Below are 19,110 nucleotides of genomic sequence, written 5' to 3' on the forward strand. Positions count from 1 at the left end.
ATAATTCTGTGTGCTTGATGATATCAACTGGAAACACAGGTCTATTTGATTCATGTTGCTTTTAGATTTTAGGGACTGCTTTTTACTCCCATTGTGATTTTTATAATTATGTATAAACTTAAAGTCAAAATCAACAAAACACAATGTGTATTCAGAGAAGGTCAGCTTCTAAAGTGTCATCCACCCTGTCCATCTTGTTCCCATCCTTACCTTTGAAAGTAACAATTTTATTTATTTATTTTTAAAATGTTATTTATTTATTTTGAGAGAGAATATGATCATGGGAGGGGCAGAGAGAGAGAGAGAGAGAGAGAGAGAGAGAGAGAGAGAGAGGGAATGAAGGAATGAATGAATGAATATCCCAAGCAGGCTCCACGCTCCAGGTTGTACCAGCAATATATGATGTCTCTTTCCCCACAGCCTCACCAACAAAGAATGTTGTCAGATTTTTCCATTTTTACTAGTTAGGTAAAAAATGGTTTCCTGTTGTAGATTTAGTATGTATTTTCTTTCCATGAGCAAACTGAGCATGTTTTCTTAGGCATAAGGCCTGTTGGCATGTCATTTTCTATGAACTGTTTAGCTCATTTTTCCTAGTAGCTTGCTGGCAATTTTCTTTTCTGTTTTTAGAAGCTCTTTATTTATTAGGTATGTTAACCATTTGTTTGTGATATATTACAAGTGTTTTTTAATACTTTGAAATTTTAATTTCATTTATGATGCTATTTTTTAAATGCAATCAGATATATTAATCTTTTCCAATGGGCTGCTGGTCTTAGGAAAATGTCCCCTGCTTCTGGGTCATAGAAGAATTGACCCACATTTATACTTTATGATTCCTCTTTTAACATTAAATCTCTGGCTTATTTGTAATTTATCCTATATAAACCTTGAGGAATGGAACCAATTATATCTTTTGTCAAATAACCAGTTACTCCAGCACTACTCCTGAAAATGTGTGTCCCCTCACCCCATTTGAAATGTTGCTGTATTTCCATACATAACTGAATTTTCTATTCTTTATCTTTGGCCCACCAGTACCACTCTGTTTTTTGTTATAGGGTTTATAATAATTGGTATCTGAAAGGCTAGCCCTTCCCCACTCCCACCCCCCTCTTTCACGTTTTTTATAGCAATTCTTGCTTATTTGTTCTTTCAAACAAAAATCCGTATGGCTTTACTGAGTCATATTTTATACACTATAAAATTCGCCAATTTTAAAGTATACAGTTCAGTGATTTTAGTATATTACACTTGTGCAGCCATCATCACATTTTAATTTCCCAGAGGGATTGGGAAGTTACAGTATTATTGTTACAAAGTTTAGGCCTAGACACCTGGTTTGAAATTAGCCTGGGAATTCATGCAAAAGAGAATAAGACATGATTTCCTGGGTTGCTTAGGACTCTGCTTTGATGATTAAATCTTAGCTGCAGAGCTCATAGAGTGTACTATATTTAGGGGTGGATGTAGAGGCAGCGTAAAAATACTTATTAATGCTGTTTAAGTATCTCCTTCAAATACAAATTCATCTGGGATTAGAACGTGAGGGTTGAGTCTGCAGACTCAGCTGTGAGAGCCTAGACAGAAGAAATAGAAATAGAGCTAGAGGACTGATTGTTGTAGTTCCCTGCCCTGTACCATCACTGTTACCACCCTCCACCATCAGCAATTTGGTTAAGAAAAAGCAGTGTCTTGGGGCACCTGGATGGCTCAGTCAGTTAAGCATCCAACTTCAGCTCAGGTCGTGATCTCACTTTTCGTGGGTTCAAGCCCTGCATCGGGCCCTGTGCTGACAGCTCAGAGCCTGGAGCCTGCTTCAGAATTTGTGTCTACCCCTCTCTCCGCCCTTCCCTTGCTTGCACTCTGTCTCTTTCTCAAAAATAAATAAAACATTTAAAAAATTAAAAAAAAAAAAAAGAAAAAGCAGCGTCTTGAACATTCATTAGCATCTTGCTTTAAGATGCTTAAAACCTTCTATCATTTGTAGACCCTTTAAAAATTCTAATACATCTTGACAGTAAACTAAAATGGTTCGAGGTATAGCAGGCAAGCATTAATAGGGCATATAGAAGAACACTGGATTTAGAACCCAGGTCTGTGAATCCTAACACGGTGCTTACTAGAAAATTCTGGGATTGATTCCATTTGTATGGTTACACATATATAGGAAGTTTTCAATAAAGTCTATGAGATAAGAAGTTGTTAACGTAAGAGGAGAAGAAGAAAAAACAATGTACAAGATGTAAAGTTTGCTATTGCTGAGATATTTAGATGCTATAATGGGTTGAATTTAGGTATGCAGCATGAATGGGTATGAATTTAGGATTTAGGTATGGCTTCTAATCCCTAACAGTGTTAATTTATAGCAAGTTGGTAGGGGCAGGGTAGGGAGATTGCAGATCAACATCTTATGACACCCCTGTTACTGCATCTCAGCCTTAGCTCACACAGTTTCAGAAGGTTTGTGGGAGCATAGAGACGTTATTTGCAGAGCTGGCTCCATGCTGGAAGAGATGGTACCAAATATAGCGGCCCAGGTCTGCTGCTTTGCTCTTTTTATACTGATAGATCATTTTAGTATTTTATGTAAAGCTACAAAAATGCACGTGAATCTTTTGTCATCCCCGATTCTGCTGGAAAGTAGTTGAAATAAAAAGCTATTTTTATTCTAGTATTCTTAGCAATCTGTAAATATTTTCAGAAGATATTTCAATTATTGGGGGCAAATTTCTTGTGTTACCATTTTTGTTTTTGTATTTGGTGAAGCTTGAATATAACAATAGCCTTAAAACTTAAAAATTGCTTGGGGATAGACATAATTTGATTTCATGTTTTTGTTTTTTTTTTTCTTAAGTGCCATGGTGTCCTAAACATCTGTGAAGGGAGGACTTGGCCTGGTTTTATTTCCCTTTTATTGAGATTTTTTGTGTGGCATTGGACCCTTGTGTTATGAAGTGCCAGGCTTCACTGCCTAAAACATCATCCAGCAGCGGATTACCATGTAGTGTTACTGGCACCATACTGGCAGCACAGGAATAAAACGGGGAAGTCAGTCCTATTACTGACCGTTATATAGGCCCTTCCCTAGACTGAAGGTATTTTACAGCGCAGAATTTTGCAGCCGTGTCAGATTTGCTCACACAACAAAAATACTATTCCTATTCTGATCATAGTTTCATTCTATGAGTCCCTGTCAACTTTTGGAATAGTAATACCACAGAAAGTAGTAACATGGTTAATGACAAAAGGGAGTAAGGCATGTAGTATTCTCCATCCCTCCACCCGCAACATATGTATTTTTGTAGCTTTTTCCAGTCAAGCAATGGAGAAGGTGGAGAATAGAGAGGAAGGTACAGCTCCTGTAAATTCCTTTGCCAGTGTTTTATACCACATCCCATAGAGGAACATAGAGTACAGGGGCTGTGTCCATTGTACCTGGTATAAGAAGTTCGTGGAAAGCATATATGAGGGAAGAGGGAGTATATTTTTATTAATAGTGGCTTCAGGGTTTTACCATAGGAGGGACTGCTGAGTAGTAATTTGGTTGGGGTGGAGGTTTTTGTTGACATACCACCCAAGGTACTACCATTGCTTTAATCTGATGTTGCATGTAAAACATGCAGAATTTTGTCCAGGTTACTAAATTCAGTAAATAACATATTTCTGGGATGAACACAGTAAGTATTGATTGGCTGATTTCCTCTACCCAGTCTAAAAGCTTCTTTAATTATACAGGCAAGTTATTTTGGCAAATATGAAAATAAACTGAAAGATGGAGAAAGTATCTCTTAAATTATTAGAAATCATATTTTAGAAAATATGTCTAGTGGACTGAATTGTAATGTCTCATTGCCTTTTAAAATGTTTTTCTTTGTTTTTAATGAACATTATAACTTGGCACTCCTTAATATTTCTCAATTATTACTTTTTGTTTTCTTGTAGGGGCCACATTGTCTTAGTTCCAGAATTTAGTCTTCCTCTGGAATACTATCTAATCCCCTTCCTTATCATAGTGGGGATCTGTCTCATCTTGATCGTCATTTTCATGGTAGGTAAATCAATGTTAAATATATTTTTAAACATAGTAGGGATGATTCTAAAAACATTGTATTGAGTGAGAGGAGCCTTCCATAAACGAGTACCTATTGTATGAATCCATTTATATGATTGGGTCTGGAAAAGGTGAAGATAATCTGGGGGCAGGGAAAATCAGAGCAGTGATTGCTTCTGGGGGGCTAGAGAAGGGTGAGGGATTTACTGACAAGGGTATGAGGGAACTTTTCAGGGTAAGTCACGTTCTGTATCTTGAGAGAGGTTTAGGTTGCATACATATCACTTAAATTTTGTGCATTTCATTGTATATAAATTTTACCTAAGGGGAAAAAAATACTAAACTCTGAGTAATGATTTATATGTTAACGTATTTTGGGGGACATATACTGATTGTCTGCAACTTACTTTGAAGTACACTGTAAAAAAAAACTAGAAAAAAAGGTGTATTGATGGGTACATAGATGGTTGGATAGATAGGTGATAAAAAGTGCAGTTCAAAGTTAGTTATAGAATCTAGGTAATGGATATATGGGTATTATAAAATTCTTTCAACTCTTCTCCATTTTTGAAATTTTTCCTATTAAAATGTAAATAAAGAATGGTATGAGGGCTTGAGGGTAAGGGCAATGACACATTACTTCTCCAAAACAGTGGTTACCAAAGTATGCTCCCAGGACTCTTAATGGGTCTGTGAGGTCAAAATTATTTTCATGATAATATTAAGATATTATTTGCCTTTGTCACTCTCATTCCTTCACGGTTTAAGGTGGAAGTTTCTAGAAACTACGTGGTTTGTGATATCAAAACAAATTGAAGGCAGAAACAGATAAAACCACTGTATTAAGATAGATACTAAAGAGAATTGCAATGACATAAAATAACCCCAGTATACTCACTTTTTAATTTTTTTATGAATAATATTTATATTAATGTCCAATTAGTTTATTATTTATATGGACATTATAGTTTAACTTAGAGAGATTAAATGCCATCTTTGAAATGTTCAGTCTTTCTGTGATGCTGTGGTATTTCTCATTTGTTTAGAACTTTTATATCCATCAGTTTAATCATTTTTTTCTGTAAACATTTTGCATGTCTTTTGTTTGACTTTTGAAATTGCATTTTCTAAATCATTATTATTAGGATATAAGAATATTATTGATTTTTTTAAATAAACTTTTAATTTTGGAATGTTAAGATTTACACAAAAATCACAAAGAAGAATATTCTTGTACATTCCTCTTCTAGTTTCTCCCATTGTTAACATTTTACGTTACTGTGGTCCATTTGTCACTAAGAAAGTGACGTTGGTACCTTACTAGTAACTAAACGCTAGACTTTGTATAGATTTCACTGTTTTTTCCGCTAATGCTCACTTTCTGTTCCAGGATCCAAAACAGGGCACCACACAGTTAGCATGTCTTCCCAGCCTCCTCTGTTCTGTGACAGTCTCTCAGTTAGTCTCTCCGTGTTTCTAATAACCTTAGTCTTGGGAGTGTTGGCCAGGTATCCTGTAGAATGTCCCTCATCTGATAGCAGTTTTTCTTATGATTAGACTGGGTTATGGGTTTTTTGAGGAGTGGGGAGTAGGTTTTTAAAAACAGAGGTGAACTGCCAGGGGGTACATGATATCTGCATAACATAACTAATGGTATTAACATTCATCCCTTGATTAAGCCAGATTTCTCCACTGCACAGTTAATATTTTTCTCTTCTTCTATTCTGTTCTTACTTTGGAAGTGAGGCACTGAGTATAACCCATCCTATAGGTGGGGAGGGGCAGGCATTAAGATCTGAAGTGAGGAGTAGGAGAGAGTATCTGCCACGTATATTTCTTGGAATTCTTTTGTAAGAAAGATTTGTCTCTTCTTGGCATTTATTTATTTATTCAATCATTTATTTATATTGGTTACATACTCCTATATATTTATTTTATTCTTTGGGTTAGAATCCAATACCACATTATTTATGTTGTTTAAATTTTGAGCTTTGGCCATGAGGAGCTCTGTCAGACTAGGTCATGTGTCCCTTTGATTTGATCCATCTTTTTGTTTTTCTAAGCACTTCTTTTGTATCTGGTACTATAAGAAGCTTCAGGCTCTTCTTACATTTTTTTTGCCCCGGCCCTAGAATTAGATGTTTCTCCAAGGAGCCCTGGTTTCTTTTATTGAAGAGTTGTATTTAGAAACCGAAAGTTGGACACTGGACATTGTTTTTATATATCAATCTTGTATCTACAAACTTGCTGAATTCTACGGTAATTTGAATTTGTTCTTTCTCTTGGGCTTTCAGTATAGAGCAAGGAATAATAGAAAGAACAACATACAAAAAATGTAGGCAGAGTAGCAGTAGATGTAAATACTCTTAAGCTGATAAAGATTATTAACTAAAAATTGAAAAATGAACATCATTAAATGGTTAATTTATTAGATGATTTCCCTTGAGGGGTTTCTGGGCATCTGACTTCGGCTCAGGTCATGATCTCACAGTTCGTGGGTTCGAGCCCTCTGTCGGGCTCTGTGCTGACGTGTCGGAGCCTGGAGCCTGCTTTGGATTCTGTGTCTCCCTCTCTCTCTCTCAAAGGGTGTCTCTCCCTTCTTGTGCTCTGTCTCTCTCTCTCTCTCTCTCAAAAATAAATGTTAAAAAAAAGACATCCCTTGAAAGTCAGAAACGACAAAAAAGGATGCCTGTTGTTGCACCTCTTATTTAATGCTGAATTTTCTGATAAATCAAGCGAAAAAAGCCATATAAGGCTTAGAAATAAAGAAATCAAACTTTTCTTTTTCCTTATTTAATGATGAATGGGTGCAGAATTATGTCTTTTATCTGTTGTAATGATCGTTGGGTTTTTTTCTCTTTTAGTCTGTTTTTATGGTGGATTACATTAATTTATTTTGTACATTATAAAAATCTTGTATTTCGAATACACTTTATTTGATTGTGATATGTAAGTTTTGTCTTTCATGTTGGATTATTCAGATTTCTAATACGGATCAGTTCTACATTTGTACATAGATGCAAAAAAATCCTAAATAAAATACTAGCATTCTGAATGTCCAGGTAAGGGAAAGCTTTGGAATTATGGAGCTAGAATAATGTTAACATCAAAACCAGACAATCCTATAAGCACATGGAACAGCCACTATAGAAGACAGTATGGCAGTTCCTCAAAAAATTAAACAATGAGTTATCATATCCAGCAATTCCACTTTGGGTATATACCCAAAAGAATTGAAAACAGTTGTACAGATATTTGTGCACTTACGTTCATAGCTGCATTATTTGCAATACTGAAAGGTGGAAGCAACCAAATTGTCCATCAATGGATGAATAGAGGAACAAAATGTGGTATAGACATACAATGGAATGTTAGCCTTAGAAAGGAAGGCAGTTCTGGCACAGGTACAGTATGGGTGAACCTTAAAGACATGCTAAATGAGGGGTACCTGGGTGTCTCAGTCAGTTAAGCGTCCCACTTCGGCTCAGGTCATGATCTCACGCTCCGTGAGTTCGAGCCCCGCGTCGGGCTCTGTGCTGATAGCTCGGAGTCTCAAGCCTGCTTCAGATTCTGTGTCTCCCTCTCTCTCTGCCCCTCCGCCTGCTCACTCTCTGTCTCACTCTCTCTCTCTCTCTCTTAAAAATAAACATTAAAAAAAATTTGAAAAAAGACATGCTAAATGAAATAAATGAAATAAAGACATGCTAAATGAAATAAGACTTGCTAAATGAAACAGTTACAAAAGTACAAATAGTGTATGATTCTATTTATATATGATACCTAGAGTAGTCAGATTCAGAGACACAAAGTAGAATGGTAGTTGCCAGGACCTGTGGAGAGGGGGAAGGTGGGGAATTATTGTTTAATGGGCACAGAGTTTCAGTTTTGCAAGGTGAAAAGAGTTTTATGGATGGATGGTGGTGATGGTAGCACAGTAATGTGAATGTAGCTAGTGCCACCCAGCTACACACTTAAAAATGGTTCAGAGAGTAAATTTAGTGTTACGTGTATTTTACCATATAGTTGACCCTTGAGTAACATGGGTTTGAACTGCATGGGTCCACTAATCAGTTACAAATAAATAACTAGACTAGATCAAACTAGCCCCATAAAACTAATTACCCTTATTTTCTGTTTTCTAAAATAGTTTTTGATAAAGTTGGGGTTATGTATTACTTTTTGGTGAAGGTTGTTTACAAAATCATCTAGACCTGCTGACTGTGTTCATAGTTACCTGGACATTCAGATGGTTGTCTACTTTTTCATACGAAATTATATTTCTAAGAAATTGTCTATTTTATCTGTTTTCAAGTATAGTGGGATCAGGTGATTAATATTTATATATTCACATAACTATATTTTAAGTTTATTTATTTTGAGAGAGAGAGAGAGAGAGAGAGCGAGCAAGTGAGGGGATGGGCAGAGAGAAAGAGGGAGAGAGAGAATCCCAAGCACTGACAGTGCAGAGCCCAATGTGGGGCTCGAACCATGAGATCATGACCTGAGCTGAAGTCAGACGCTTAGCTGACTGAGCCACTCAGGCACCCTTCACATAACAATTTAAAGAGCATTTCTTTCTCTTTCTTTTTTCTTTCTTTCTTTCTCTTTCTTTTCTTTTCTTTTCTTTTCTTTTCTTTTCTTTTCTTTTCTTTTTTCTTTTCTTTTCTTTTCTTTCTTCTTTCTTTCTTCTTTCTTTCCTTTCTTTCTTTTTAAAGAATTTCTACTGTATGTGAAATGAGTTCTCTCTTTTTTTTTTTTTTTAATTTTTTTTAACGTTTATTTATTTTTGAGACAGAGAGAGACAGAGCATGAACGGGGGAGGGTCAGAGAGAGGGAGACACAGAATCTGAAACAGGCTCCAGGCTCTGAGCTGTCAGCACAGAGCCCGACGCGGGGCTCGAACTCACGGACCGTGAGATCATGACCTGAGCCGAAGTCGGCCGCTCAACCGACTGAGCCACCCAGGCGCCCTGAAATGAGTTCTCTTTATTCATATCTGCCCATGCCTTTTCACAGTGTTATTAATTTATCTGTTTTGTCTTTCAAAGAAGTAGACCTTGAGGATTTTCTTTTTCCTGTCACTAAACAAATATTCATTTCACATCTAAGATGAATTAGGCACTGCTCTATGATCTGAAGATCCATTGCTGTACTTAAAATTGGTAAAAATCTCTGATGTAAAGCAGCTTCGATTCCACTGCAAACTATATTCTAAAGTCTTCACTTTTTTATGTTTCTCATGAATTTCTGCTCTTGGCATCATTTTTCTTCTGTTTTGTTTGGATATATTGCTTTTCTTTTTCTAGCTTGTTCAGCTGAATGCTTATTAATTTTTTTCTTTCCAGATTTAGATTTAAATGCGTTTAGATTATAAATTGCTGTTTAACAATGATGTTAGCCTCAATTCCTAGCATTTGATAAGGAATATTATTATTTTAATTTGGCTTACATTTAAAAATATTTTTTGTTGTTATATAGAATATTTCTTTAGCACTCTTGATATTTCCATTCATGTGAAGGGAGAACTCAAGTTACTCTAACTCCTAGCCCTTCCTTACCCTCTCACTCGTTTGGTCTTAGGGGAGATGAAGTATCTTACGTGTGTGGTGTATTTGGGAAGAATAAACCTAGCGCATGCGTCGCTCAGCTCCACCTTTCTCTTGGGATTAACCTATTTCCAGCTTCTCCAGGACTAGTTCTGCAATTCTGGGGGTGAGTGAAGGGAAGGCCTGTTCCATTCCAAAGGAGTTTTGTCTGTACCTGGCTGGGTAAGGCAGTCTCATTCTGTGGTTCAGTAAAAAGTTCTAATTCTTTCTCCACTGCATTAGGTACTCCACCTGCATCTATTTGCCAGTTCATGATCTTATTTCTCAAGTTATTTAGAATCCAGGTGGCAAAGAGGCATGCTAATTTTAAGGCCCCCTCAGAAACTCAAATGTCCATTATGATTTCTTCTGAGACTTATAAACTATTTTAATAAAGTTTTAAATTTCCAAAGAGCATATATATTTTTCAGTATCTTTTTTTTTTCTATTGATTTCTAATTCAATTTTATTGTGGTCAGAAGACATTGTATGTTATAGATTCTTTGGTTATTTCCAAAGACCTGCTTTGTGGCCATATTTTGTGAACACTCCCCATGTATGTGAAAAGAATTGTGGAGCTCAAAGTTCTATATATGTACATTAGTTTGAGTTTTCGCATTTGTTTTGTGTAGTTATTTATTTTAAAAACTATTTTGACATAGAATTCACATAACATAAAATTGACCCACCTAAAGTGTCTAATTCAGTGGTTTTTAGTATATTCATAGAATTTGTGCAGTCATCACAATTCTCTATGTTTGTTTGGTACTTTTCTGTTTTCTAAAACAGTGCTAAGCAATAGAACAATACTGTGAAGCCAAATTTATTGTAATTTAAAATTTTCTGGTAGTCAAATGAAAAGATAAAAAGAGGGGCACGTGGGTTGCTCAGTCGACTGAGGGTCCAACTCTCGATATCTTCTCAGGTCATGATCTCATAGTCATGAGATAAAGCCCCGTGTGGGCGGGTTCTGTGCTGAGTGGGGAGCCTGCCTGGGATTCTTTCTCCCCCTTTCTCTCTCTCTGCCCCTCACCTGCTCATGTACTTTCTCTCTCTCAAAATAAATCAGTAAACTTAGAGAAAAAAAAAAAAAGATAAAAAGAAAAAGGTGAGATTAAATACTAAATCTAAAATGTATTTCAGTATTCAATTAATATAAGTAATTATGAAATATATTTTACATTCTTTTTGTTCTAAGTATTTACAATCTGGTGAATATTTTATAATTTTACAGCAAATCTCAAATGAGACTAGCCATATATTGAGTGTTCAGTAGCTACATGTACCTAGTGGCTACTGTATCTGGCAGCATAGGTCTGTAGTCTTTAAATTTTTTCTCTGCTTTAGCTATAAATTACTGAACTTGGAATTTGGGTATTTTTCCTATAATTTTGTCCTTTTTAGATGAAGTGTTGTTTTTTTTTTTATTGTCATGTTACCTTCTAATGATTTTTGTCTTAAATTCAATTTTACTTGATACATCAGCTTTTCTTTTGCTTAATATTTTCATGGCATATCTTTATTCCTTTATTTTTTACCTTTATATTTTTATTAATGTGTCATTAATTTTAATCTTGTGTCTTGTAAATAGCATATAGTTGGAATTTTTTCCTTATCCAATATGATACACTCTTCAGAAAAAAAAAAAAACCTGGTGAATTTAATCCACTTACATTTTTGCAATTACACATACATTTGGAATAATTTTTATTGTTTACTTTTAGTTTTTTTCTTCTTCTTTGAAGATTTGGGTGACTCCACTTTTCTCCTACTGGATTAAAAGCTTAGATTATAGTGTTCTTCTAGTGGTTACTATTCAATTTTTAAAAAGCATTTATTGAGGTATAATTAACACATGACAAACTGCACATATTTAAATTGTACAGTTTGGTAAGTTTTCACACACACACACACACCTGAAAAACCACTACCACAATCAAGATGTTGAAATATCAGTCAGCTCAAAAAACTTCCTCATGCTCCTTGATAATCCCTGCCTCTCACCGGTCATGTCCTCATCCTCCCCCCCTCCCCCTCCTCGCCCGATCCCTAGACAACTACAGGTCTGCTTTTGGTCACTATAGATTAGTTTGTATTTTCTTCAGTTTCCTACACATGGAATTGTATATTATGTCCTCTTTTGTGTCTGCCTTCTTTCTCTCAGAACAATTATTTTGAGGTTTATATAGTTTTTGAGTATATTTCTTTTTTCTTTTCTTTTTTTTTTTTTTTTTTTTTGCCCAGTTGTATATGAATATATCACAGGTTTTGTTTTTGTTTTTTTAATCCATTTACCCATCGATAGGCATTTGGGTCATTTCTGGGTTTTGGATATTACAAATAAAGCTGACATGGACATTTGTGTACAAGTTGTTATACAGACGTGTACTTTTATTTCTGTAAGTATGAGTGGGGTGATTGAGTATAGGGTAATTGTGTGTTTAAATTTATAAGAAATCATCAGCATCCAGAGTGGTTGTACCAGTAGTGTATCACAGTGCCAGTAACTCCACCTCTTTGCCAACACTCGATAGAGTCAGTCTTGTTAATTTTAGCCATTCTATTCTATATAGTGGTATTTGTGATTTGAACTAATTATGTTGAATTGAGTATCTCTTCCAGTGCTTATTTACCATGGTTGTATCTTCTGTGGTGAAGTGTTTATTCAAATATTTTGCCCTTTATTTTGTCTATTGGGTTGCTTATTTTTTTTGTTGTTATTGTGTTTTGAGTTCTTTATAAATTCTGGATACAATTCCTTATCAGATATGCAATTTGCAACTATTTTCTCTCAGTCTGTGTCTTGTCTTTTATTTTTTAATAGTGTCTTCTGAGGACAGAAGTCCTTCACATTGATATAGCCAAATTGGTCAAAATTTTCTTTTCATGGATGTAATTTTGGCATTTGGCTCTGCCCCTGTGGACTACTTTTCATTTTTGCAAGCGTAGTAACTTACAGTTGAAGTGTCTTATAGATTTTATCTGAATACTTATGAATATTCATACTACAGATGTTATGTAGTACTTCTATTCAGTTTGCGGCTACAACTGAGAGTGTGGTGACTAATGTATGTTTGAAAATTTTATTAGTTTATAATTAACAGGAATTTCAACTCTGCCTTCCTCTTGGTCCAGTGGAATCTTTGTAACCTATGGTCTACCATTTCTATTTGCAAAACAAAACAAAACAAAACAAAACTAGTTTTATGTTATTTATAATGTTTCTGTTAAAGTAAGTAAAGATAATTTGGGTCAATGAATAAAAATTCAAAGCATAATTTTTGGGGTAACTAATCACCTGTGTAATTAGTGCTTTAATTAGTGCTTCAATTAATAATAATACGATTAGGGTGTAAGTAAACTGAATTTGATTTGCAGGAGCTATCCAGACACTTAAAACATGTCTATTATTTTAATAGCCATTTTCTATTTACATGTTTAATATCTGATTTCTTTTTTTTTTCTTTTATTTTTAGATCACAAAATTTGTCCAGGATAGACATAGAGCTAGAAGAAACAGACTTCGTAAAGATCAACTTAAGAAACTCCCCGTGCATAAATTCAAGAAAGGTAAGTGGATATTTTTATTTTCTAAATAATCACCGTTAGTTTATTTAAGAATACATTCTGACCTTACTCTAGAACTACCTTCTGTGTCTTTGCCATACCCTGTGCCTAATACTCCGTTAACAGTGAGTGGATGTGGGAGGTGGTCTTTTGCTGTGGGGTACTCTGGTGAAGGCAAGACGGGGGCAAACGGTCTGCAGAGAATTTATAAACAGTAGTGAAACTTGACCAGAATGCTTCTTCTTGTCATCATGTGCCGGCAGTTCTGAACCTAAGTGGATAAAATACTTCTGTGCATTAGGATGGTCTACTCTCCTTGACACTGGGTCCACTCTCTCTCCTACCATATACCACCCACTGTATTAACATTGCATTAACTAAACACATTTGCATTAACTAAACACACATGTAGCTATTATATGCAATGTATTTTAAATATATTGTTTGATTTGATTTTCATATTCCTGTGAACTGGGTACTTTAATGGGCATTATGGTTGAGGAAACAGAGGGTCAGAGAGGCAAAAAAACTTTAATGCCACACAACCAGTACTGACAGAGCTGGGGAGGGGTGTGTGTCTAATAATCTAGCCAATGTAATTTCTACTGCTTATGCTTTAGTGAGCTTTTAGTGCAGGTACATGCTTGTTAAATGCTTTTGGCTAGTAGTCCCCAGACTCTTCAATTCTATATACCAGTAAAAGTGTTCTGTTTTTTAATTCAGCAGACAAAATGCATAGAGAGGAGAAACGGTGAAGGCATTAAAATTTAGTTCTGCCAAAATTTTATTTTCCAAGTAATAAAGTGTTTTTAAAACCTTCCATTTATAATAACCATTATTTTATGAAAAATATAAAATTTAAGTAAAAAAGGAAAACCACATGTTAAGAGGAATAAATAGAGACATTTATAAAAATGTACTGCACTGTCATCATTCAGTGTGGATTAAAGTAGAAGTTATTCATAGGCCAGAAGTAGTTTGAGGACTGGCTTTGGGGATCACTTTTTTTAAGGTCCATTTTGTGCTTATTCGTGTGTTTCCTAAACCCAGAAAAAAAGTTTAAAAAGTTGATACTGTCCTGGGCATGCATAGTTTGTTTTTCATCAGAATAAGAGGAGTATAGGATTTTAAGCAGAGGAAAGGTAATATGTCAGTTAAATATTAAAAGGGTCTTTCTGCTGCTATGTTAAGAACAGGGTATAGAGGGATAAGGGTTATATGCAGAGAGACCAGATAAAAGGCCATTACAGTAATCCAAGTGAGATATGAATGTGGGTTGGATTAAGTGGTAGCAGTGGAAGAGGTGAAGAAATCTTAAATTCTGGATACACCTGGAAGGTGGAATACACTGGGTTTATTAGTAGACTAGATGTGGGGAGAAAAACCATGGATGATGCCAGATTTTTGGTGTCAGCAACAGGAAGAATGGCATTGCCTTAAACAGAAATAAGGATGGTTAATGAATGGTGGAGCAAGTTCTGAGTGAAAATTGAGGAAATTCGTTTTGGATATTTGGCATTTCAGATGTCTAGTAGATGTTATAAATGAGTCTGGAGTTTGAGAGGGATCTGAACTGTAAGTATTGTATAAAAGGTGTATTTAAATCATGAGTCTGGGTGACAGTACTAAGAGAATAAGTATAGGTGGACAGAAGAATACCAAAGACATACTAGGGCATTCCAACATTAAGTAAGAAAGAAGAGGAATAGGCAGTAGAGACAGAACAGGAGTGAACAGTTATGTCAGGGGGACATCAGAAGAGAGTGGTTTACTGGAAACTGAAGAGATGCAAGTCTATCAAAGAGCAAGGAGTGATAACCTGTGTCAAATACTCCTGATAGGTAAGATGAGAGCCGACAGCTGACCTTTAGAAATTATTATTATTATTTTTTTTATTAAAAAAAAATTTTTTTTTAACGTTTATTTATTTTTGAGACAGAGAGAGACAGAGCATGAATGGGGGAGGGTCTGAGAGAGAGGGAGACACAGAATCCGAAACAGGCTCCAGGCTCTGAGCTGTCAGCACAGAGCCCGACGCGGGGCTCGAACTCACGGACGGCGAGATCATGACCTGAGCCGAAGTCGGAGGCTTAACCGACTGAGCCACCCAGGTGCCCCTGACCTTTAGAAATTATTGATTATCTTTGGTGAGCAGTTTTGACAGGCCAAAAAACCGTTTGTGATGGGTTTAGGAGAGAATGGAAGGAAAAGGATCAGAGACAGTAACTACAGACAATTTTTTCAAGAAATTTAACTACAAACAGAAGCAAGGAAATGGGGTAGCAGCTAGCTGGTGGAGAAGTCGGGTTAAGAAATAGCACATTTGCTGAAGGAAACTGATGATAACAGGTGACAGATGGGAGAACTGCTGTAATACCGTCTTTGAGAAGGCAAGGAGGAATGGGCTCTGGTGCACAAGTAGGTGGACTGGCCTTACATGGTAACATGGAGAGTTGAGCTAAGGGAAGGTAGAAATATGTGGGTGCAAAATCCTGGGACATGGGCATGTATGGTGGTAAGTCTGGAAGTTTTCTTCCATTTTCAGTCATCGACTGTAGATGATGATGGGAGAGGAGATACTGGAGGTTTAAAGCAGAAAGGTATGAAATATTCTGGGAGAGTAAGTGGGCAGATGGACCAGGGCAATGAACTATGATTGCCTGGCAGCCTGAACCTCCCTTTAAGGTTTATTCTTATGAACCAGTCAACATAATGGTGTTTTTCTCATTTATTTATTTTGAGAGAGAGAGTGCAAGTGGCGGAAGGGCCAAGAGATGGGGAGAATCTCAAGCAGGCTCTGCATTGTCAGCACAGAGCTCCACATGGGGCTTGAACTCATGAAACCATGACCTGAGCCAAAATCAAGAGTCGGACTCTTAACCAACAGAACCACCCAGGCACCCCTGGAGTGGTGTTTATCCTTACCATCCTGGTTTTTTTTTTTTTAGTGTGAAGTATAACACGCAAGAAATAGAACATAATTAGCACCTCAGAAACGACTGTGTGCCCTTCTAGATTATAATCCTTCCCTTCTCATTGGAAGATCATCCATTATGATAATCATTTCGTTGTCTTTGTATTAAGTTTTACCACCTATGTATTCATTCCAAAACAATATGATTGAATTTTTCCTGTTTTTGAATTGCATTTTTTTTTAAGTTTTTATTTTAATCACTTGGTGCTCATCACAACAAGTGCACTTCTTACTTCTTAATCCCCATCACCTCATCCCCTCCTCTGGTAACCATCAGTCTGTTCTCTATGGTTAAAAGTCTGTTGCTTGGTTTGTCTTTCTGTCTCTCTCTCTCCCTGCCTCTCTCTCTCCCTCTCTCTCTCTGCCTCTCTCTCTCTCTGTTTCATAAATTCCACACGTGTGAAATCATATGGTATTTATATGTTATTTGTTTTTCTCTGGCCGATCATATGGTATTCATCTTTCCTGGCTAACTTATATTGCTTAGCATTATACTCCATCCATATCATTGCAAATGGCAAGGTTTCATTCTCTTTTATGGTTGAATAGTGTTCAATTGTATGTACATGCCACCTCTTCTTTATCCATTCATCAGTGGATACATGAGCTGCTTCCATATCTTGGCTATTGTAAATAATGCTGCTGTAAACACAGGGTGCATGTATCCCTTTGAATTAGTGTTTTTGTATTCTTTGGAGAAATACCCAGTAGTGTCATTGCTGGATCATGTCATAGTTCTATTTTTAACTTTTTGAGGAATGTCCGCACTATTGTCCAGAGTGACTGCACCAGTTTACATTCCCACCAATAGTGTAAGAGTGTTCCTTTTTCTCCACATCCTCATCAACACCTGTTGTTTCTTGTGTTTTTGATTTTAGCTATTCTGACAGGTGTGACGTGTTATCTCCTTGTTGTTTTGATTTGCATTTCTCTAATGTTGAGTGATGATGAGCATCTGTTCATGTGTCTGTTGGCCATCTGTGTGTCTTTTTTAGAAAAATGCCTGTTCATGTCTCCTGCCCATTTTTAAACATTTTTTTTAAATGTTTGTTTACTTTTGAGAGAGAGAGAGAGAGAGAGAGAGAGAGAGAGAGAGAGAGAGAGACAGACTGAGAGAGCGAGCGAGCACGAGTTGGGGAGGGGCAGAGGGAAAAGGAAACAGAATCCAAAGCAGCTCCAGGCTTTGAGCTGTCAGCACAGACCCTGATGTGGGGCTCGTATTCATGGACTGAGAGATCATGACCTGACCCAAAGTCGGATGCTTAACTGAGCCACTCAGGTGCCCCTGCCCATTTTTAACTGGATTACTTGTTTTTTTGGACGTTGAGGATTTGTTGTTGTTGTTGTTTGTTTTAGCAGGAATTGAGTTTTATAAGTTCTTTATATATTTTGGGTATTAACCCTTTATCAGGGTTAATTTGCAAATATTTTCTTCCATTCACTAGGTTGCCTTTTAGTTTTGTTGTTTCCTTTGCTGTTGTGCAGAAGCTTTTTTATTTTGATGTAGTCCCAACAGTTTATTTTTGCTTTTGTTTCCCTTGCCTCAGGAGACCTATCTAGAAAAACGTTTCTATAGCCGATGTCAGAGAAATTACTGTCTGTGCTCTCTTCTGGGATTTTTATGGTTTCAGGTCTTACATTTAGGTCCTTAATCCATTTTGAGTTTATTTTTGTATATGGTGTAAGAAAGTGGTCCACTTTCATTCTTTTGCATATAGCTGTCCAGTTTTTCCAGCATAATTTGTTGAAGAGACTGTCTTTTTCTCATTGCATAGTTTTGCTTTCTTTGTCAAAGATTAATTGACTATATAACCATGGTTTTATTTCTGGGTTTCTTTCTATTCCAGTCTGTTGATCTGTGTGTCTATTTCTGTGCCAGTACTGCACTGTTTTGATTACTACAGCTTTGTATTATATCTTGAAATTTGGGATTGTGATATCTCCATGTTTGTTCTTCTTTTTCAAGTCTGCTTGGCTATTTGGGGTCTTTCGTGGTTCCATACCAATTTTAGGATTGTTCAAGTTCTATGAAAAGTGCTGTTGGTATTTTGATAGGGATTGCATTAAATCTGTAGATTGCTTTGGGTAGTATGGACATTTTAACGATATTTGTTCTTCCAATCCATAAGCATAGAATATCTTTCCATTGCTTTGTGCCATCGTCTATTTCTTTCATAAGCTTTTTATAGTTTTCAGAGTATAGTCTTTCGCCTCCTTGGTTAAGTTTATTCCCAGGTATTTTATTTTTGGTGCAATTGTAAAAGGGATTATATTTTTAATTTCTCTTTCTGCTGCTTCATTATTAGTGTATAGAAATGCAACAGATTTCTGTATAGTGATTTTGTACCTTGCAAACTTACTGAATTCATTTATCAATTCTAGATTTTGGTGGCGTCCTCAAGGCTTTCTGTATAATAGGATCTTGTCATCTGCAAATAGTGAAAGTTTTACTTCTTCTTTACCATTTTGGATGCCTTTTAGTTCTTTTTGTTGTCTGATTGCTATGGCTAGGACTTCTAGTACTATGTTATATAAAAGTGGTGAGAATGGACATCCTTGTTCTGTTCTTGACTGAGTATGTTAGCTGTTGGTTTTTCATATATGGCCTTTATTATGTTGATGTATGTTCCCTTTAAACCTACTTTATTGAGGGCTTTTATCATGAATGAATGTTGTATTTTGCCAAATGTTTTTTCTGTACCTACTGAAATGATTTTATGGTTTTTATCCTTTTATTGATGTTATATCAAGTTGATTGGTTTGTGAATATTAAACCAGCCTCACATCCCAGGAGTAAATCCCACTTGATCTTGGTGATTTTTTTTTAAGTGTATAGTTGGATTTGGTTTGCTAATATTTTTGTTGAGGATTTTTACATCTATGTGCATCAGAAATACTGGCCTGTAGCTTTCTATTTTGTGGTATCTTAA

At 36.0% G+C, this 19,110-nt stretch overlaps 1 protein-coding gene across 5 annotated transcripts in view; it reads left to right on the forward strand.

Moving 5' to 3' along the window:
* Window positions 1–19,110, forward strand: part of RNF13 (ring finger protein 13) — a 159,236-nt gene that overhangs the window by 102,999 nt on the left and 37,127 nt on the right. For all 5 annotated transcript variants that reach the window (XM_058730196.1, XM_058730195.1, XM_058730198.1 and 2 more), the window contains 2 exons: window positions 3,946–4,051; window positions 13,116–13,209. In XM_058730196.1, the coding sequence (XP_058586179.1) occupies window positions 3,946–4,051; window positions 13,116–13,209 (200 nt within the window). The remainder of the gene's footprint in view (window positions 1–3,945; window positions 4,052–13,115; window positions 13,210–19,110) is intronic.

Source organism: Neofelis nebulosa, chromosome 5, assembly GCF_028018385.1.
Source record: "Neofelis nebulosa isolate mNeoNeb1 chromosome 5, mNeoNeb1.pri, whole genome shotgun sequence".
NCBI lineage: Eukaryota > Metazoa > Chordata > Mammalia > Carnivora > Felidae > Neofelis > Neofelis nebulosa.